This window comes from Mytilus californianus, unplaced genomic scaffold (assembly GCF_021869535.1).
Source record: "Mytilus californianus isolate M0D057914Y unplaced genomic scaffold, xbMytCali1.0.p SCAF_5, whole genome shotgun sequence".
Lineage (NCBI taxonomy): Eukaryota > Metazoa > Mollusca > Bivalvia > Mytilida > Mytilidae > Mytilus > Mytilus californianus.
The window spans coordinates 39,594,847-39,612,857 of record NW_026262701.1 but is presented as its reverse complement, the minus strand read 5'-3'; the positions used below and the strand labels follow the sequence as shown (position 1 = coordinate 39,612,857).

The following is an 18,011-nucleotide window of genomic DNA, read 5'->3' as shown; positions in this document are numbered from 1 at the left end:
ATTTAAATTTGTGTATATAAATTTTATTTTAATCACTAGTTTTTGTAATATACATGCACAAATTGTCAAATTTGTATATATTTTTTTTTGTTCTTTGGCATCTACAAGAAAATTAAATTTAAACACGCATGCGCAACAACAAGTAATCTTCAGTATCCTGAAGTTTTGTTGTATAACTGAGGAAGAAGAGAAAGCCCATCTGTCAACTTACACCCAACATTCGTTTTATTTAATTTCTCACAATGTACAGTACAGTTTAACACCTCTAAATAAGACACATTATTTATTTTGTATAACATGCACTACTTTTGAAATAAAATTACCACTTCGAACTTTAAGTATGATTACTCTTTAAAGCTACTAAAATTTTACATATGTTTTTTTTTCAATTTGTATTGTTATTTTTATGTCAAGTTAACCGTTGGGACATTAAATACGACGTTAGTTAGTATAATAGTCCTGGCCCAGGTTTAATTAATAGTAAATAGTCTTTTAACACTAAACCCTAGGGTAGTGCTCCATCATTAATGAAGGAAAATGCATAAAACTGAACTGAACTTAATATCTATATATGTGAAAACATATGATACCGATTTCAAATGAAAAATAAATATTTATATGTGTATTTATGTCCTTTCTCGTGATATGTTTAACTCGATATTTCAATAGGGATTGGATGTTCCATTTAAAGCGTTTTAGTGACAGAGGTTACCGGATATTCAGCGCGAGCCTGTTAATTTACTCAGCAACATGACAGCCAGATACGACAGAGCAATTACAGTTTTCTCGCCGGATGGACACTTATTTCAAGTTGAATATGCACAGGAAGCAGTCAAGAAAGGGTCTATGGCTGTAAGAAAATATTTTAATCTTCATATTTAGGCTAAGTCAAAGTATTTTAGTCCATCGAAACAGTAGACCACCTGAATTTTGCATTGTCATCTTCATTTCTGCATGCACTATTTCAAGTTGAAATCTAATGACATGTTATATCTAGAATTAGCAAAAGGCATGCCAGTTTTTTTTCTAAAGGAAAGGCACTTATCAAGCAAATTCAAGTCTACTTAATTTCAATTGTTCAATAGGTTTTAACAAATGAAAATGTATTGTCCGTGTAAAAGTGTGTAAGACCGATATCTACAGTGCTGAAGGTCCAGGGTTAGATTCAAATTTCAACCATTTGTATGTTTTTAATTAAATTATCCACCAGCTGGTTTTTAACTTGTTACATTTCAATTTTTATTCAATAAATAGCAAAAAAATCTCTTGTTTATTTAGTCACAACTTAACCTATATATGTACCAAATAATACAATCACTTCTCCCTCTTAAAAATCCTAGATTAGGCCCTGATAATAATGTAAATTTGTTGAAATGATTTTTTAATCTCAGGAGATCTTAACAAGAAAACAAACAGTGGTAAATTTGAAAGTATCTGACCCGATTTGCATTTCACCCGACGAAAATGTCTGTGATAACTGAAAGACATTATTACAGACATTGTTTCTTTGTACAATATAACGGACATGTGTTATTTCAACACAATTCATGACAGGATTTGATTGATTGGTGTTTAACGCCACTTTCAACACTATTGTGCTTTTTCCTGGCGGTCAGTGTTTATTGGTGGAGGAAGCCGGAGTGCCTGGAGAGAACCACCGACCTTCAGTAGGAAAACTGACAATCCTAGTCAAATAAGATTGGAGTCAAGTGCACCTGCCCCGTGCGGGATTCGAACTCACAACCTTAGTGTTGACTGGCTAGTGATACAGTAGTCGGACTACTTAGACCACTCGGCCACTGAGGCCCCTCTTTTTTTCATGACAGCTCTGTCAAAATATTCCCACAATAACCATGATAACACTATGCCTGTTATTTTCTGTAATAACTTGTTTAAGTTAGACCCTTGACTGTTTATCATGTTAAACAATGTTAAATGTTTATATTTGGATTTAAAAAAGAAATGCATGTAGCTTTGCGTAAGCTCCTTTATATATATTGTATTTTATTCAAAGAAGATTTTCTGGAGTTTAATATAATTTCTCATTTGACCAAATCATATTCCAACATTCTTCTGATAATTTGTGAAGGTTTTATAAAATTACTAGTATATTGTACTTGTTTAATACTTTAGCAAGTACAAATGTATGTTATAGCTTGTGAAATTATTAACTTGAGAGTTTTTTTTATAATTTTTATATTAATATTTATTTTAACAGTCATGACAGTGCATGTGTTACACTATGAGTTTAACTGTTTACAGAACATTGAATTGTTCCAAATACTAAGGGTTTTCTACCCCAGGAATACATTACCATGATTACCTAAGCTGTATTTGGCAAAACCTTTCTGAATTTTGGATCCTCAATGCTTGTCAACTTTGTACTTTATTTTGCCTTTTAACTATTTTGATTGGAGCATCTCTGATGAGTCTTTTGTAGGTGAAAAGCATGTCTGGTGTTCAAAATTATAAATCTGGTATCTCTGATGAGTTTTTTTTTATGAAACTACAAAATAGAATCTGAATGTACATGTATATGCATTGTATGGGTAAAATTGTAATTCTAAGTATGGATATTTTGTTTACCTTATTTACAGTAATACTACATAGTATTTATGTTTTTTATGCCACCGCCATAGTGGAGGGGGCTTTAAGTTTTACCCTTGTCCGTCTGTACATCCGTAGGTCCCAAAGTTGGTTTCTGTTCTTTAAATTTAGTTTGCCTAAACCAAATGTTATGAAACTTATACACAATGCTTATTACCACAAAATACAGATCAAGTTCGAATTTTGGTGATGTCACTTTTACTGTTCTAGAGTTTTGCCTCTTTACAAATAGAAAAATTGCTTAATTTTTTGTTTCCGTTCTCTAACTTAAGTTTGCCTCAACCAAATGTTATGAAACTTATATACAATACTTATTACCACAAAACTCAGATCAAGTACAAATTTGGGTAACGTCACTTTAACTGTTCTTCAGTTATTTCCCTTTATATGATATGCTAGCGGGGGCATCATCTGTGTCCCATGGACACATTCCCCATTTATTATAGTAAAATGTTTTAATGTAAACAAGTGATATAAAAAGTGCTCTCACTTTAGTTTAATGTATTATATTGATAACTTGTTAGGTTGGTGTTAGAGGTAAAAACATTGTTGTCCTTGGTGTAGAGAAGAAAGCTGTAGCGAAACTACAAGAAGACAGAACTGTCAGAAAAATAGCATTATTGGATGATCATGTTGCTTTAGCTTTTGCAGGTAAGTTTAAAGTGCATTGAATGTTTAAAGCTTCTTACAAACATGACAAAAATATTTGCAAATCAGACAAGGTGTTCCATAACATGATTAAAAATTACTCTTGTTAGTAATCATGGTAATTATTTAAAACTAGTGATTCAAACGTGTTTCAAATGTCTCTATGATGCATTGTACTAAATAGGCGAAAGATACCAAAGGGATATATTCAAAGTCATAAGTCGAAAACAAACTCCCAATGCCATGACAAACAAAAAACGACCAATAGACAAACAACAGTACATAAAACACAACATAGAAAACTGAACAACAAGAACCCCACCAAAAACCAGGGGTTTAAAAAATGGCTATATTTACATATTCCAACCACATATCAAGTTGTTTATAACTTATTTAGGTGTGTCCTTATTTTTCCAATCAAAAATATATATTCAAAAGTGGATGCAAAACAAGGAAAAAGGAAAAATCAAGAAAATGGTTTGTTACAATAGTAACTTGTCATATATATGTAATATTGTTTTTATTTTATGAACTTCTTTTACACATGTACCTACATGTATGTCATTCTGGAAGTCATGTTAGGGAACATTTAACATGTTTAAAGTCCTGTTTGGTAACTTTTGAATTTATACTGAAGTTTCAACCAAATATATGGATTTATTGACATTTCTTCTTTTATTAAGTTTCTGGTTATTACATTTATTTGTGAAATATTTGAAACCGGTTGAAAACAATATCAACATTTCTCATCTTAATACACATTGATACACTTCACCATTGTTGATGATAGGTTTGACAGCTGATGCTAGAATTCTGATAAATCGAGGACGAATTGAATGTCAGAGCCATAAGTTGACAGTAGAGGATCCTGTTACATTAGAGTATATAACCAGACATATAGCACAATTAAAACAGGTAGATCAACATATATATAGCACTTTTAAATTGTAAAATATAGTCTGATACAAATGTAGTATATGCAATACAATTTGAAATGGTATGTTTCTAGCAAAATGTTTGCCCTGGATAAGGAAAGGTGCTCTTCTTTTACACCAATTATGGATGGCCATTTCTGCTTTATCAGAAAGTGAAAACATTGAAGAATCTTTTTTCAAAAATGGACCAATTCCAGTTTCCTTTCTTTTCACTGTAAACAGTTTTACTGTATTTGTAATTTAAGCAGACTATTAAAGGGGCATCGGTGGCAGAGTGGTTTAAGTGGTCAAACTACTGTATCACTAGCCTGTCAACACTGAGGTTGTGAGTTCAAAACCTTCGCATGGCAGGTGCACTCAACTCCAATCTTTATTGACTTGGATTGTCAGTTTTCTCTACGGGCATTCCGGCTTCCTCCACCAAGAAAAACTGACTGCCAGGAAATAGCACAGTAGTGCTGAAAGTTGGTTCAACACCAATCAATCAATCAAATCAGACAATTGATATTTGATTTAAAAGCTAAACATGCTAAAGAAAAACTTATCCATAACAGCTTAATTATTTGATGTTGAACTGTACTTTTGTTTCAAAAACCTAGGATCTTAATGCCAAATATACAATATTTACATAGAAATGCTCTTTTAGAATAAGAGCACTATATAGCTATCATCAAAGATATTTTATAAAATGCGAGTAAGTGTCTCATGTGTCTGACCATTTCTTGGAAATAGAGAGGGGTAGATATAAAAGAATTCAAAGAGAAAATAGAATTTGTTAATATTGTGATATTAATGAGGTGAAGATGAAATCTATATTTTCTTAACATGTGAAATTAATAAATCTTTACGAAAACAGCTTGAAAAAGACAAAAATAATATTCATCCAGGATTTAAGGAAACATCCAAAAAAGATAAATTACATTGTACTTCTATCATCATTTAATATTATGCAGCTTACTGTTCCATTCATTAAAAAGTCCTTTGCACTGAGGAGAGAGGACACCACCACACCGGCATAATCATAACTAGTTGGGTTTTTTTTTTCATTTTTATACGACCGCAAAAAAATTTTTGTGGTCGTATATTGGTGTGACGTTGGCGTCGTCGTCGGCGTCGTCCGAAGACACATTGGTTTTCGCACTCTAACTTTAGTTTAAGTCAATGGATCTCTATGAAATTTTACCACAAGGTTCAATACCACAAAAGGAAGGTTGGGATTGATTTTGGGGGTTATGGTACCAACAGTAAAGGAATTAGGGGCCAAAAAGTGGCCAAAAATAAGCATTTTTGTAACTTCCAGACATAACTTGTGTGTTAGTGTATGGACCTCTCTGACATTGTACCACAAGGTTCCATATCACAAAAGGAATGCTGGGATTGATTTTGGGGGTAATTGCCTCAATATTTTAGGAATTAGGGGCCAAAAAAGGGGCAAAAAACAAGCATTTTTCTTGTTTCATGACAATAACTTGTGTGTAAGTGTATGGATCTTTCTGAAATTGTACTACAGGGTTCCATATCATAAAGGAAAAGCTGGAATTGAGTTTGGGGGTAATTGCCGAAACGTTTAGGAATTGGGGGCCAAAAATAAGCATTTTTCTAGTTTCCAGACAATAACTTGTGTTCAAGTGTATGGATCTCTCTGAAATTGTACTGCAAGGTACCATACCACAAAGGGAAGGCTGGGATTGATGATGGGGGTAATTGCCTCAATATTTTAGGAATTAGGGGCCAAAAAGGGGCAAAAAACAAGCATTTTTCTAGTTTCAGGACAATAACTTGTGTGTAAGTGTATGGATCTTTCTGAAATTGTACTACAAGGTTCCATATCACAAAGGGAAAGCTGGGTTTAAGTTTGGGGGTAATTGCCCTAAACGTTTAGGAATTTGGGGCCAAAAAGGGGCCAAAAAACACATTTTTCTAGTTTCCAGACAATAACTTGTGTTCAAGTGTATGGATCTCTCTGAAATTGTACTGCAAGGTACCATACCACAAAGGGAAGGTGAGGATTAAGTTTGGGGGTGATGAATCATAAGGGGGTTCAAAAAATTTGGGGGGGGGGGATTTTTTTTTTTTTCCTTTTTTTTTTCTTTTAAAATTTTCCATTTTAAGTTGGTTATTTCTGATTTATATTTAAAAGCAAATAATAATAATATGGTAGGAGATACACACCAAACAAGATGTGTAAATTATTATATAATAAGTATTGTGCAATAGCAAGAAATTTTCAATTGCACAGTATTGCACAATAGCAAGAAATCTTCAATTGCACAGTATTGTGGTATTGCGCAATAGCAAGAAATCTTCAATTGCACAGTATTGCGCAATAGCAAGAAATATCCAATAGCACAATATTGCGCAATAGCAAGAAATTGTCAATTGTACAGTATTGCGTAATAGCAAGAAATATTTAATTGCACAGTATTGTGCAAAAGAAGATACTTCGTATAAATTGCTTATTTCTTGACCAATTTCAATGGGGTTTTATTCTTGAATTCTTGGGGTTCTTTAATATGCTGAATCTAACTGTGTATTTAGATTTTGGATTTTGGGCCCCGTTTTTAAATTGGTCCACATTGAGGTCCAAAGGGTCCAAAATTAAACTTTGTTTGATTTCATCAAAAATTGAATTATTGGGGTTCTTTGATATGCCGAATCTAACCGTGTATTTAGATTCCTAATTTTTGGTTCCGTTTTCAAATTGGTCTACATTAAGGTCCAAAGGGTCCAAAATAAAACTTAGTTTGATTTTAACAAAAATTGAATTCTTAGGGTTCTTTGATATGCTGAATCTAAACACGTATTTAGATTTTTGATTATGGGCCCAGTTTTCAAGTTGGTCCAAATCAGGCTCCAAAATTAAACTTTGTTTGATTTCAACAAAAATTGAATATATGGGGTTCTTTGATATGCTGAATCTAACCATGTATTTAGATTTTTGGGCCCCGTTATCAACTTTGTCCACATTGAGGTCAAAAGGGTCCAAAATTAAACTTTGTTTGATTTCATCAAAAATTGAATTCTTGGGGTTCTTTGATATGCTGAATCTAACCATTTATTTAGATTTTGGATATTAGACCATAATAGGTGAATGTCCAATTTAAAATTTTTAAGTTCTTAGACCACATTCATTCTGTGTCAGAAACCTATGCTGTGTCAAATATTTAATCACAATCCAAATGCAAAGCTGTATCAAGCTTGAATATTGTGTCCATACTTGCCCAAACTGTTCAGGGTTCGACCTCTGCGGTCGTATCAAGCTGCGCCCTGCGGAGCATTTTATTTACTATTGGTATATATATATATATATGACTTTTAATACTTTATAATGTTTGCATTGTGTATATTGTTGTAATTTTGCCTTCAAAACCTCGGGGTATAAATGTGCATGACTTAATAAATAACCCAGAGCTTCATATTTTAGGGTTGATGTTTTGTTTTTGGCAAAGCAAAGAACAGTACATGTACATTAAATATTAAGTCTCCCATTTGGCTTTCCTGACAGGAATGAAAGAGCTGAATTCAGCCATAAAACGGAGAGCTGATTGAATTTTTATGAATAAACATTATTTACGATGACATTTGTAAGTTTCACCATCTGATAAAACAGAGAAGCTGCTTTCACAAGACTCATTTTCACTAGCATTCTACTGACTCTTTAACATATATATATATATACTATACATTTTCCTATTTTAGTCATGTAATTTACGATGTATTTGCTATGATCATAAAATATGCAACATTGTGACATTCATTTTCTTGTAATTGGATGGTGCAGGAAAAGAAATGAATACAAATTAATTGCCTTGCTGTTTTCTGTACCTGAAAGAATTTGAAAGTACTATGAGAAAAGCTTCAGTTGAACTACACTGATCTATGATGACTTTACACAAGTTTTTCTTTAAGATCTTTGGGTAGGACATCATATTTATTATACCCCATGCAACGAGTTGCGGAGGGTATAATGTTCTTGACTCGTCCGTCCGTCTGTCTGTCCTTCTGTCAGTCCTGATTCTTGTCATCTCAACTCCTCTCAAACCACAGAACAGAATTTCACGAAACCTTTTTAGATAATAAGGACATACTATGTAGTTGTGCATATTGACAGGAAATTACGATTCAATTCTTTTTCTAGGAGTTACGCCCCTTTGAACTTATTTACTTTAATGTACTACTGCAACAGTTTGTCATCTCAACTCCTCTCAAACCACACAACAGAATTCATGAAACCTTTTTAGATAATAAGGACATACTACGTAGATGTGCATATCGACAGGAAATTACGATTTAAATTTTTTTCCAGGAGTTACGTCCCTTTGAACTTATTTGCCCAATATACTACTGCAACCTTTTGTCATCGCAACTCCTCTCAAACCACACAAAAAATTTCATGAAACCTTTTCAGATAATAAGGACATACTATGTAGATGTTCATATCGACAGGAAATTACGATTCAATTTTTTTCCAGGAGTTACGCCCCTTTGAACTTATTTGCCCAATATACTACTGCAACAGTTTGTCATCGCAACTCCTCTCAAACCACACAACAGAATTTCATGAAACCTTTTCAGATAATAAGGACATACTACATAGATGTGCATATCGACAGGAAATTACGATTCAATTTTTTTTCCAGGAGTTACGGCCCTTTGAACTTATTTGCCCAATATACTACTGCAACCTTTTGTCATCGTAACTCCTCTCAAACCACACAACAGAATTTCATGAAACCTTTTCAGATAATGAGGACAATACTAAGTAGATGTGCATATCGACAGGAAATTATGATTCAATTTTTTTCCAGGAGTTACGCCCCTTTGAACTTATTTGCCCAATATACTACTGCAACCTTTTGTCATCGCAACTCCTCTCAAACCACACAACAGAATTTCATGAAACTGTGTAGATAATAAGGACATACTATGTAGATGTGCATATTGACAGGAAATTATGATTCAATTTTTTTTTCTGATACAATTTTTTTTTCTTACACTTATTTTATTTCTCCAATGACAATGTGGGGACGTGGGGTATGTGAGCGCGCTCACTAAGGTTCTTTAATTTTTTAAGGAATTATCAATTTGTCTTTCAGAAATATACACAGAGTAATGGACGACGACCATTTGGGCTGTCAGCATTGATTATAGGTTTTGATTTTGATGGAACACCAAGATTATATCAGACAGACCCCTCAGGAACATACCATGAATGGAAAGTAAGTATTTTGTATCAGAGGCATATATTGTATATGATTTGGTTGTTATGTAAGCTGAATAATCACTTAGTTCTTAAGGACCAGTTACAACTGTCCCCATATCTTTGTTTGGCATTCAATAATTAGAAGTTTTTGGCCTAACTTACTTACTTACTGCCCTTGTACATGTTGTATGCCATTGGCATGTAGGGCAGTAACGATTCTCTCTTCCACAGTTGTAGAAAAATTTTCCATTACTGATTCTGTAACATAACTTTTTTTACAAGTTAGGGTTGTTAGCCCTAAGCTCAACCTCTTATGTGGAGGGTCAGGTTTTTTCTGTCAGGATGTTCCTTCCCTTAGACGATTGCTCTAACTAAGCTAATGAGTTCCATCTACCCAGATTTTCTGGATTTACTTCCGTAGCCTTTGACTTTTATAAGTCATTCACAAGGCAGTGAAGCTATTTATCCCATAGCTGGGGGCTAAGTTTGCAGGCATCAGGGCGTGTCCACACACTGGTGGGCCTGCATGCCGTGCATCTGGGGGCCTAGTCTCCTTCGAGACCCTGTGGTTCTGCCTGGGATCGTATGATACCCAGTTTATATCTGCCACCTCGAGAAGAATTCCATATCTGGCCACTTTGGTCTTACTGCATGAGAGGCTGTAACTGACAAGGAAGACTTAGGCACTCAGCTTCTTTCACAGCAAGCTGGTATCCAGTGGTGAGGCTGAAAGCTAAAGTGACAAGCACAGACACCACAACACATACACTGTATGCATCATACAGTCATTCCAGCAGATGGCCTTGACTATATACATATATGTATTTAGACCCCTCTACCAAGAAATTTGTTTTGCATGCACACATACAAAAATTGCGGTTTTTATCCAACGCAATCATAGGTTTGAACGTTGTTTTCAATTTAGACTTGCATATATACATATATCTATATACAAGTCTAAATTGAAAACAACGTTTAAACCTATGATTGCGTTGGATAAAAAACGCAATTTTTATATGTGTGCATGCAAAACAAATTTCTTGGTAGAGGAGTCTAAATACAGCACAAACAACATTTTCTAAAAACCAAAAAAGTGAAAAAGAATATTTTAACCATACGCATTTGACTAGTAGGTGGAACAACGGATGTTCTTAAACCCTGCTGACTGCCATTGGCGATTGCCAAATAATCAGATCACCAGATGTAACAAAATGGATCTTAACTATTGATTTGATACCAAACAGAAAACAACAAACTTGCGGAAAGATGGTATACCGCAAACAAAAGCTGCAAAAATTAGTACACCATATCCGGATTTCGACAATTAATGTCTCTTCAGTGATGTTAGGAATCGAAACGGTATTTGGAAGACCATATAATTTACCTCAATTTAGGATAGACTCTTGAATTTTGAAGAGTCAAAATAGGATGAACGGATCATAAAAACCACAATTTTTATACGTGTGCATGCAAAAAAAAATTCTTGGTAAAGGGGTCTAAATACAGCACAAACAACATTTTCCAAAAGACCAAAAAAGTGAAAAAGAATATATATATATATATATTTGCAAACAATCACGTGCATCTTTTACTACTCAGTTATCATACATGGATTGTAACTTGTGCTTTTAATTATATTTTGTCTCTCTCAAATATACTCCAATTGTGGAGTGAAAACAAAATGCAAATGAACCAAGTACTTACATACTATTATTTGAAGTTTACAGGAAAATGTACTTTCATTTTTGAGTTTCGTGTGAATGGCCATGTATGTTCTTAATTCATGGAACGTTGAAGAAACAAACTTTCATCTCACAATTTCTTATTTTAATTTAACGCCAAAATCAAACAATACATATGTTTGGGGTTGCTAAAATCACTTAGTCACTTTAGAAAGTGAAAATAAAATGTTTACCTCCAATTGCAATAGACTGAATATGTTCGTCCCCTCTGTTGTCATAATTGCAAGCTATAATTTCATTAGTTTTTGATTTCGATACAGACCAATTAGAATTGCCTTTACATGTGAACTTCAGTAAGATGTAGTAATTATATTGATTAACTTCCCTCTACCATGTGAAGCCCTTATGGGAAGTCTAGGTTGTTATACACCTTTGTAGTAGTGTTTACTTCTTTAATTTCGTGGGGGAAAAGTATTTCCGATTACTGTAAATTCAGAAATTATTGCGGGCATTTATTATTGCGATTTGTCAAAAATGGACAAGAATGCGAGTTTAATTAATGCGATTTCAGAACAATCTAGGTTTAGATCAACGTTTTATTTATCAAAATGCGAGTTCTTATTATTGCGATACTCACCGAATCGCATTATTCGCATTAATAAAAACCTCGCAATAATTTCTGAATTTACAGTAGCTTTGATTTAATTTTTGTTCGATTTTTAGTTTTATTTTTGGTCACTAAAGTAGACAAGACCTGAATGTCCTGCAAGAAGCTGATTTCTGCCAACTACTTTTGAAAGCCCTGTGTTCTACAACCAGTTGTCCAGTCTAAACACAACTTGGGCTGAATGTTCTGAAGGCATACTTTGATGTAACAGCTCTCCACCTGAATGATGTGGAGAAAATATTGAAAATGTTGTCAGTTTATAAACAATATTGTTATGGCTCTCAAATTAACATAGCATTCTTCCTGGAGTGTCAATTTGATTTTATATACTTAAAATTCAATTTCTACCTGCATGTTTTTGCCATTAAATAAGTCCACCTTTAATTATTGAAATAAAAATTTATTTTAGGCAAATGCAATTGGAAGAAGTGCAAAGACTGTTCGTGAATTTTTAGAGAAACATTACACAGAAGAAGTAGCAGCTAACGATAAGGAATGTATCAAACTGGCACTGAAAGCTCTGTTAGAGGTGGTGCAATCTGGTGGAAAGAATGTAGAATTAGCTATAATGAGAGAAAAACAACCTTTAAAGGTAAACATAACATGCATAACAACCAGGAAAACTTCATGATTTACTTTTACCTCCAGGTATTGTTTTATTCAGAATTACATATATATGAAATTATAGGTTATTCATTTTTGAGAGTAGTAGTTGAAATAATAGGGAATATTAATTCAATTTTTTTTTTTAAATGTTCATTGTATAAAATACCAAAAAGTTAAATCTTGTTATTCAAACCAAAATCGTGCATTAGACTCATCACTTCGTGTATTGGTTAGATTTTATTTTACTGAACAGCAAAAGAAATGGACCACAACTGTTAACTTGTTTTCATGTCCAATTTCAAAGAACTGTCTTTCACACTATGGATAAAATTGGACAAAGATTTAACACGTTGTTTTGAGAACAAAGAAAAACACATTTTGTAAATTTAAAAAACCTCTGAATTCTTCAATTCTCAATAAAGCAAGTGTTTAACCCAAAAATTAAAAAAAAATGAAATTTGTTGGAAGTCTCAACAGAAAGAATTGAAATTGATTGTCTTCTGTATCATAGTCTCACATTTTGTCCCATCACATTGTAAGAAGTGTTAAATCTCTTGCTTTTTCCAACTTTTGCATTGTAAAAACTCCAGTGTACCTATTCACCATAATCATGATAATGTTGAGATTATTTTTCATGAAATGCTTACCTTTTTTTTCAATTTTGAACATTTATTTGGGTAACCTAGTTATATTTTTACTTAAAGGTTAACATCTTAGTTGCTACTAATGAATGAATATTACTGTTCAATAAAAAGACATCTCACAGATGTTCCAAAAAAGAATCTCTGAGAGTTTGTGATGGCACTAGTACTTTCATGTTTGTTGGTGAAGGGGCATTTTTATGCCCCCGCCGTTATTGGTTTCCTTTCTCTTAACTTTAGTTTGCCTCAAAAAAATGTTATGAAACTTATACACAATGGCTTTTGTTATGCTTATTACCACAAAACTCAGATCAAGTATGAATTTGGGCAGCATCACTTTTACAGTTCTTGAGTTATGTCCCTTTATAACTTTATATGCAAGCGGGGGCATCATCTATGGACACATTCCCCATTTATTTTTTTAAATCAATGAAACATAATGCGAGTTAAAAAAAATTTGAGGATTAGAAAACAATACCTCCAAAGAACCCCATAGCAAGTTGTTTTATTGAAAAGCCCATGGATAGGGTTTGATATACACACATGAAATTCACTCTACATAAGCTCCAAGGAGAAGATGATGTTGCCCTCGATCTTCAGTGAAATTCCAAATGCACATGATCCAGATGTTCAAAGAAATAAGCAAGTTCTACATTAAGCCATGGCTAAAATTATCCTTAATTATGACATATTAAATGCGCTATAGTCGGGTGTCAATCTTTATTACCTGTCAACCAGGTAATTTTCAGGGGACAGAAACCTGCACATATCACATGACCTAATTTATTCAAGTAGAAAATGCAGGTTTATTTATAGTTAATTGTAATCTATTCTATAAATAAAAATGTATGACTATACCTTCAAACTGGATATCTATATCCAAAGTTAATAAATGAAAGAAGTAATCATGCAAACATTGTCCATAAGCATATCTTAAAAAAACTATTTATAAATGTTGATTACAACTTCCTGTCATTTAGGCTTGGAAAATATGGGGATTTCCTTTTTGACATTGAATATGATTTAAAACTCATAGATCTTTAGACGTAAAATAAATAGATTTAGGAATTCTTTTTTTAATCTGGATCATGAAAAATTAAGATTTGAACTTTGGTGGATAGTTGTCTCATTGGAATGCTTACCATATCTCCTTATTTTTATATTTTAATACAGTATTCAGTCTGCGTCTAGACCCTAAAAATGTCCAAATAAGTCAGGAAATGAGATACAAGTTATATTGAACAATTGGAGTTATCCCTCTTTGTACTTATTCTCTCTTCCTATGTCTACAAGACCTTCATAAAGTTTTTATATTTGTTCTTATATATAATTAAACATTTTGATTTTGATTTTTTTTTTTTGCAGAGGGCGGGGTCCTAGGTTCTTACTATATTTATTTCATGAAGCACAATCTTAGGCAAATCTATACTGACTTTTGTGTGAAAAAGGCTGTCAGATGCAGTAAAAGTTGATCAATGTATTATTTCTCAATATCTTCATCAATTCATTCAGACCACAAGGCATGGAAATGATATTTTAACAGTTGTCAAGTAAAAGGCTCCTTAAATTAACGAGACAGTATGTAGATGCTTGGAAATTTAATTCATAAAAAGCATTAATGCGATCCTTCATTTTCCCTCAGCCTGTAGTCTCCCTTTTGGGTCTTCATTTCTCCCTAGAATTCTGAAGTGTGGTGACTCCTGAATAGATACAACCACATTTTATGGCAAAATGAATGTAATTTATAAACTAATCTGTCCATAAGATACATTGTTGTTTTCAAGTACTCTGTCTTCACTAAATGACTTTTTAACTGTCTTTTAAAAATTATAATCTATAATTTGATTTCCATTTCAGATGTTAGAATTAGATGAAATAGAAAAATACATTGCTGAAATTGAAAAAGAAAAGGAAGAAGAAGCAGAAAAGAAGAAACAAAAGAAATAGTGCTAATAATCTGACTTATCATTTTACAGGAATTGTTCTCATTGTCATTGTTATCATAATAAAGTAATGATTTCCTACTGTGTGTTGTGCTCTCCAGAATCTTAAATTTTAGGACATTGAAATTCCATATTACAATAAAATCAGACTATCCTAACACATTTTGATTACTGCATGACTTATGATTAGTGAACACTGAAGCAGATGGAGTAATAAACTTCCATTTTGTGGGCTTCTCATGAACAATTTGATTGATTCCTTTGTAATGTTTACAGTTTTGAAGACAATGTTGTTATTTTTGGAAGGAAATGAAAAACAAAATGTATTTATTGATGATGAACCTTGGTGTTTTAATTATGAATTTACAGAATTAATTGATTTATCTCTAAACGATATAGTTTTCCTATTTGCCATTACATACAGGGTTCCCATCCTGCCTTGAAAACTGGGGTAAAAGCTTGGAACTTTGTTTGTCTTTCCAGGTCTGGAAATGCATTTAAAATTTATGAAAACTGGAGAAAAAAAATACCTTGAAATTGTAATATTTGTATACATGTTTTAAAATCCAATTATTTCCCTTTTGCAAAACTTCATCTGATAAAGAATTTTTTTTTTAAATCTTTGAAATCAATATATTTTTTTCTTTGCCGAGGACTTAAGTACTAAGCTACTGACCACCAGTGGACTCAAGTTGTTCAAGTATTTGGAAGAAATATTATGATTTGATTATAATTGTTCCCAAGTTTAAGGTCTCACAGTCAAAAGTAGCATCCCTAAAAATAAATGAATGTCCTGGACTGTTTTGTGCAGTGGGAACCATATCAATTTAAAAAATACTAAGACGTAAACTCCCTCTGAAAAATTTACAAAAGAATATTTTTTTTAAATAGGGGAGAGTTTTTGTCTAACCACGATGCAGTCACAGAGACAAGAATTGGGTGTTATGTTTCTTTGGGGTGTTGTTGATGTCAATTATTTGTTAAAGTTTGTGATTAGGTCAGTTTAAGGGGAATTACTAATGATATGTCAATAAAATGTGGAATACAGTTCTAACAGCATCAGTATTATTTGGAGACTATTTGGCAACACACCCTCAATCATGGTCTGTTGACAGAAACTTTTGTTTGGAGTAAATGGTAAAATTTGTGATCATGCCTGTTTAATGATAAGTGAATGATATTTGGTTTGCAGTTGTATTATCATATCTTATTTCAATTGCTATAAAACGGCTCCTCTCTATCAGTCATGGTTCATTGACTTAAAAAATTTCACATAGTTAACATGTTAAAACTGTTGCTGATTTAATTTAAATATATACATTATACATGTATTATCAAAATTACATACAGGTGAGACACATATCTGTGTCCACATTTTATTCAAGTCCTTTGTTTTGATGATCGCTGATGAAGGTTACTGCAGAAATACGGCAAGCAGTATCATGATTATTGGATATATTTGGTATACATCAATCAGATGGCAACCCAACGACAAAAATAACCTTCAGACACATTGGGGATGACACACATTCTTCAACAATAGACAATTGCTATACAATAATCCAGGATCTTACTCATCCCTTGAAATAAAAGTTATGAAAAGATTTAGCAGAAAAAAAAATCATATTTTGTGCATTTCTCCGAATTATTTTGTGTTTAGAGGATATTTTTCAGGAACAGGTGGGTGATGATGATATTATTGACACTTTGCTTAAATAATATATTTCTTGGCTACATTTTTAATATGATTGACAATGAGACAACTATCCCCCAAAGTTCAATTGAAGTGGATGTAAGTAAAGGTTGTTTTCAATTAGCAACAAAAGCTAAAACATAGAGCCCACGGATCATAATGAATCCACAGGCACTGTGATAGATTTGATTCATATTTGTACTTAATCAGCTTGCAATGTATCTAAAAGTCTCTTAAAAAAAATTCACAAACCAAATAGGGTAATTACATGACAGTAGATGAAAATAAATAGCAACCTAAGTTATGTTCATGTTATGGTACATAATATAGACATAGTTCTTTATTGTTCATATATTACCACTGTTTTCTACTTAATTGTTATATTGAAAACTCCGTCTTGTGAACACTTGATCATCATAAATTACTTTGAAATTTTGGCTGCCTTAAATTTTGTCCAAGTAATAGTTTTTTTTTCACAGAACTTCATTGTCTTACTATACAGCCAAACCATTTAGTTTAAATATTTCCCGTCCTCTTGCAGAAGATATATGATTTGTATGTATATATTGTAACTGGCATTTGCTATAAGGCATGACAGAAAAGGGAACAAAAGCAGTAGGCTATCTATTATCAGAGACATAATATATTATGTCTCTGCTATTATAGCGCAGTTTCATCTGAATTTAAAGCCTTATATTTTAAATATGTTTGAAAACTTTGTTTTATTCATCTCGTTTTACCCAACCATATTGTATAAAAAGCTAACGGCAGTATTTGTCTAATTTGAAAACTCATTTCGAGACAGTTTCTATTGCCCGTAACTGTTACAGGAACATGTATATCCTAGTAGTCCAGCTGTCTACAATGTGGAGATTTGCCGAGTCTGATTTATTTCTCAGTGACAATACAAAATACCACTAGAGTCAAAATACATCCAAGGCGTGTAAAATTAATAATTCTCAGTCAACAGTCTTCCCTGCTCAGTTATCCGAAAAATCCCAAATCGCGGCTTCGCGAATTCAAAATGTGTTTGCCTGGCTTTAGTTACCGGGGTACTTTGATCTGGCATATCACCGACGTCATATTAATGACACGTACTTGATTAAGCCCCAGTCTTCCTGTTGGCTTCTTAAACTAAAAAAAAACATTGTTTCAACCATGGTCAAATAAAATACAATAAATCCTATACAGAGATGTTTGTAAAGTAATTTGGCTTTAAATTTGTTCTATGGAAAAAAAATGGATGAGACTGGTCAGTTGAACTCGAATCAAAACAATTGGACGGGTAAACTAATCCTGTTAATTTAATTAAAGATTGAAGAGCATTGAAAGCCAAATTTTTTTTCTAAAAAAGAACGATTTACCAATACGACTAAGGCCATGTAT

At 32.8% G+C, this 18,011-nt stretch overlaps 1 protein-coding gene across 1 annotated transcript; it reads left to right on the top strand.

Moving 5' to 3' along the window:
* Positions 1–695: 695 nt before the first annotated feature.
* LOC127701945 (proteasome subunit alpha type-7) lies at positions 696–15,013 on the top strand. The gene is made up of 6 exons (XM_052205921.1): positions 696–852; positions 3,132–3,258; positions 4,046–4,170; positions 9,287–9,409; positions 12,152–12,334; positions 14,847–15,013. The coding sequence occupies exons 1-6, from the start codon at positions 751–753 to the stop codon at positions 14,934–14,936; spliced, it is 750 nt and encodes a 249-aa protein (XP_052061881.1). The 5' UTR covers positions 696–750; the 3' UTR covers positions 14,937–15,013.
* Positions 15,014–18,011: the final 2,998 nt, after the last annotated feature.

What these genes read in the sequence shown, in the direction of transcription:
- LOC127701945 (XM_052205921.1), top strand. Translation starts at nt 751, where the DNA reads ATGACAGCCAGATACGACAGAGCAATTACAGTTTTCTCGCCGGATGGA. An exon ending in ATATAGCACAATTAAAACAG is followed by an intron (nt 4,171 to 9,286) that starts GTAGATCAACAT and finishes TTTGTCTTTCAG; the next exon opens with AAATATACACAGAGTAATGG. An exon ending in GAGAAAAACAACCTTTAAAG is followed by an intron (nt 12,335 to 14,846) that starts GTAAACATAACA and finishes TTTCCATTTCAG; the next exon opens with ATGTTAGAATTAGATGAAAT.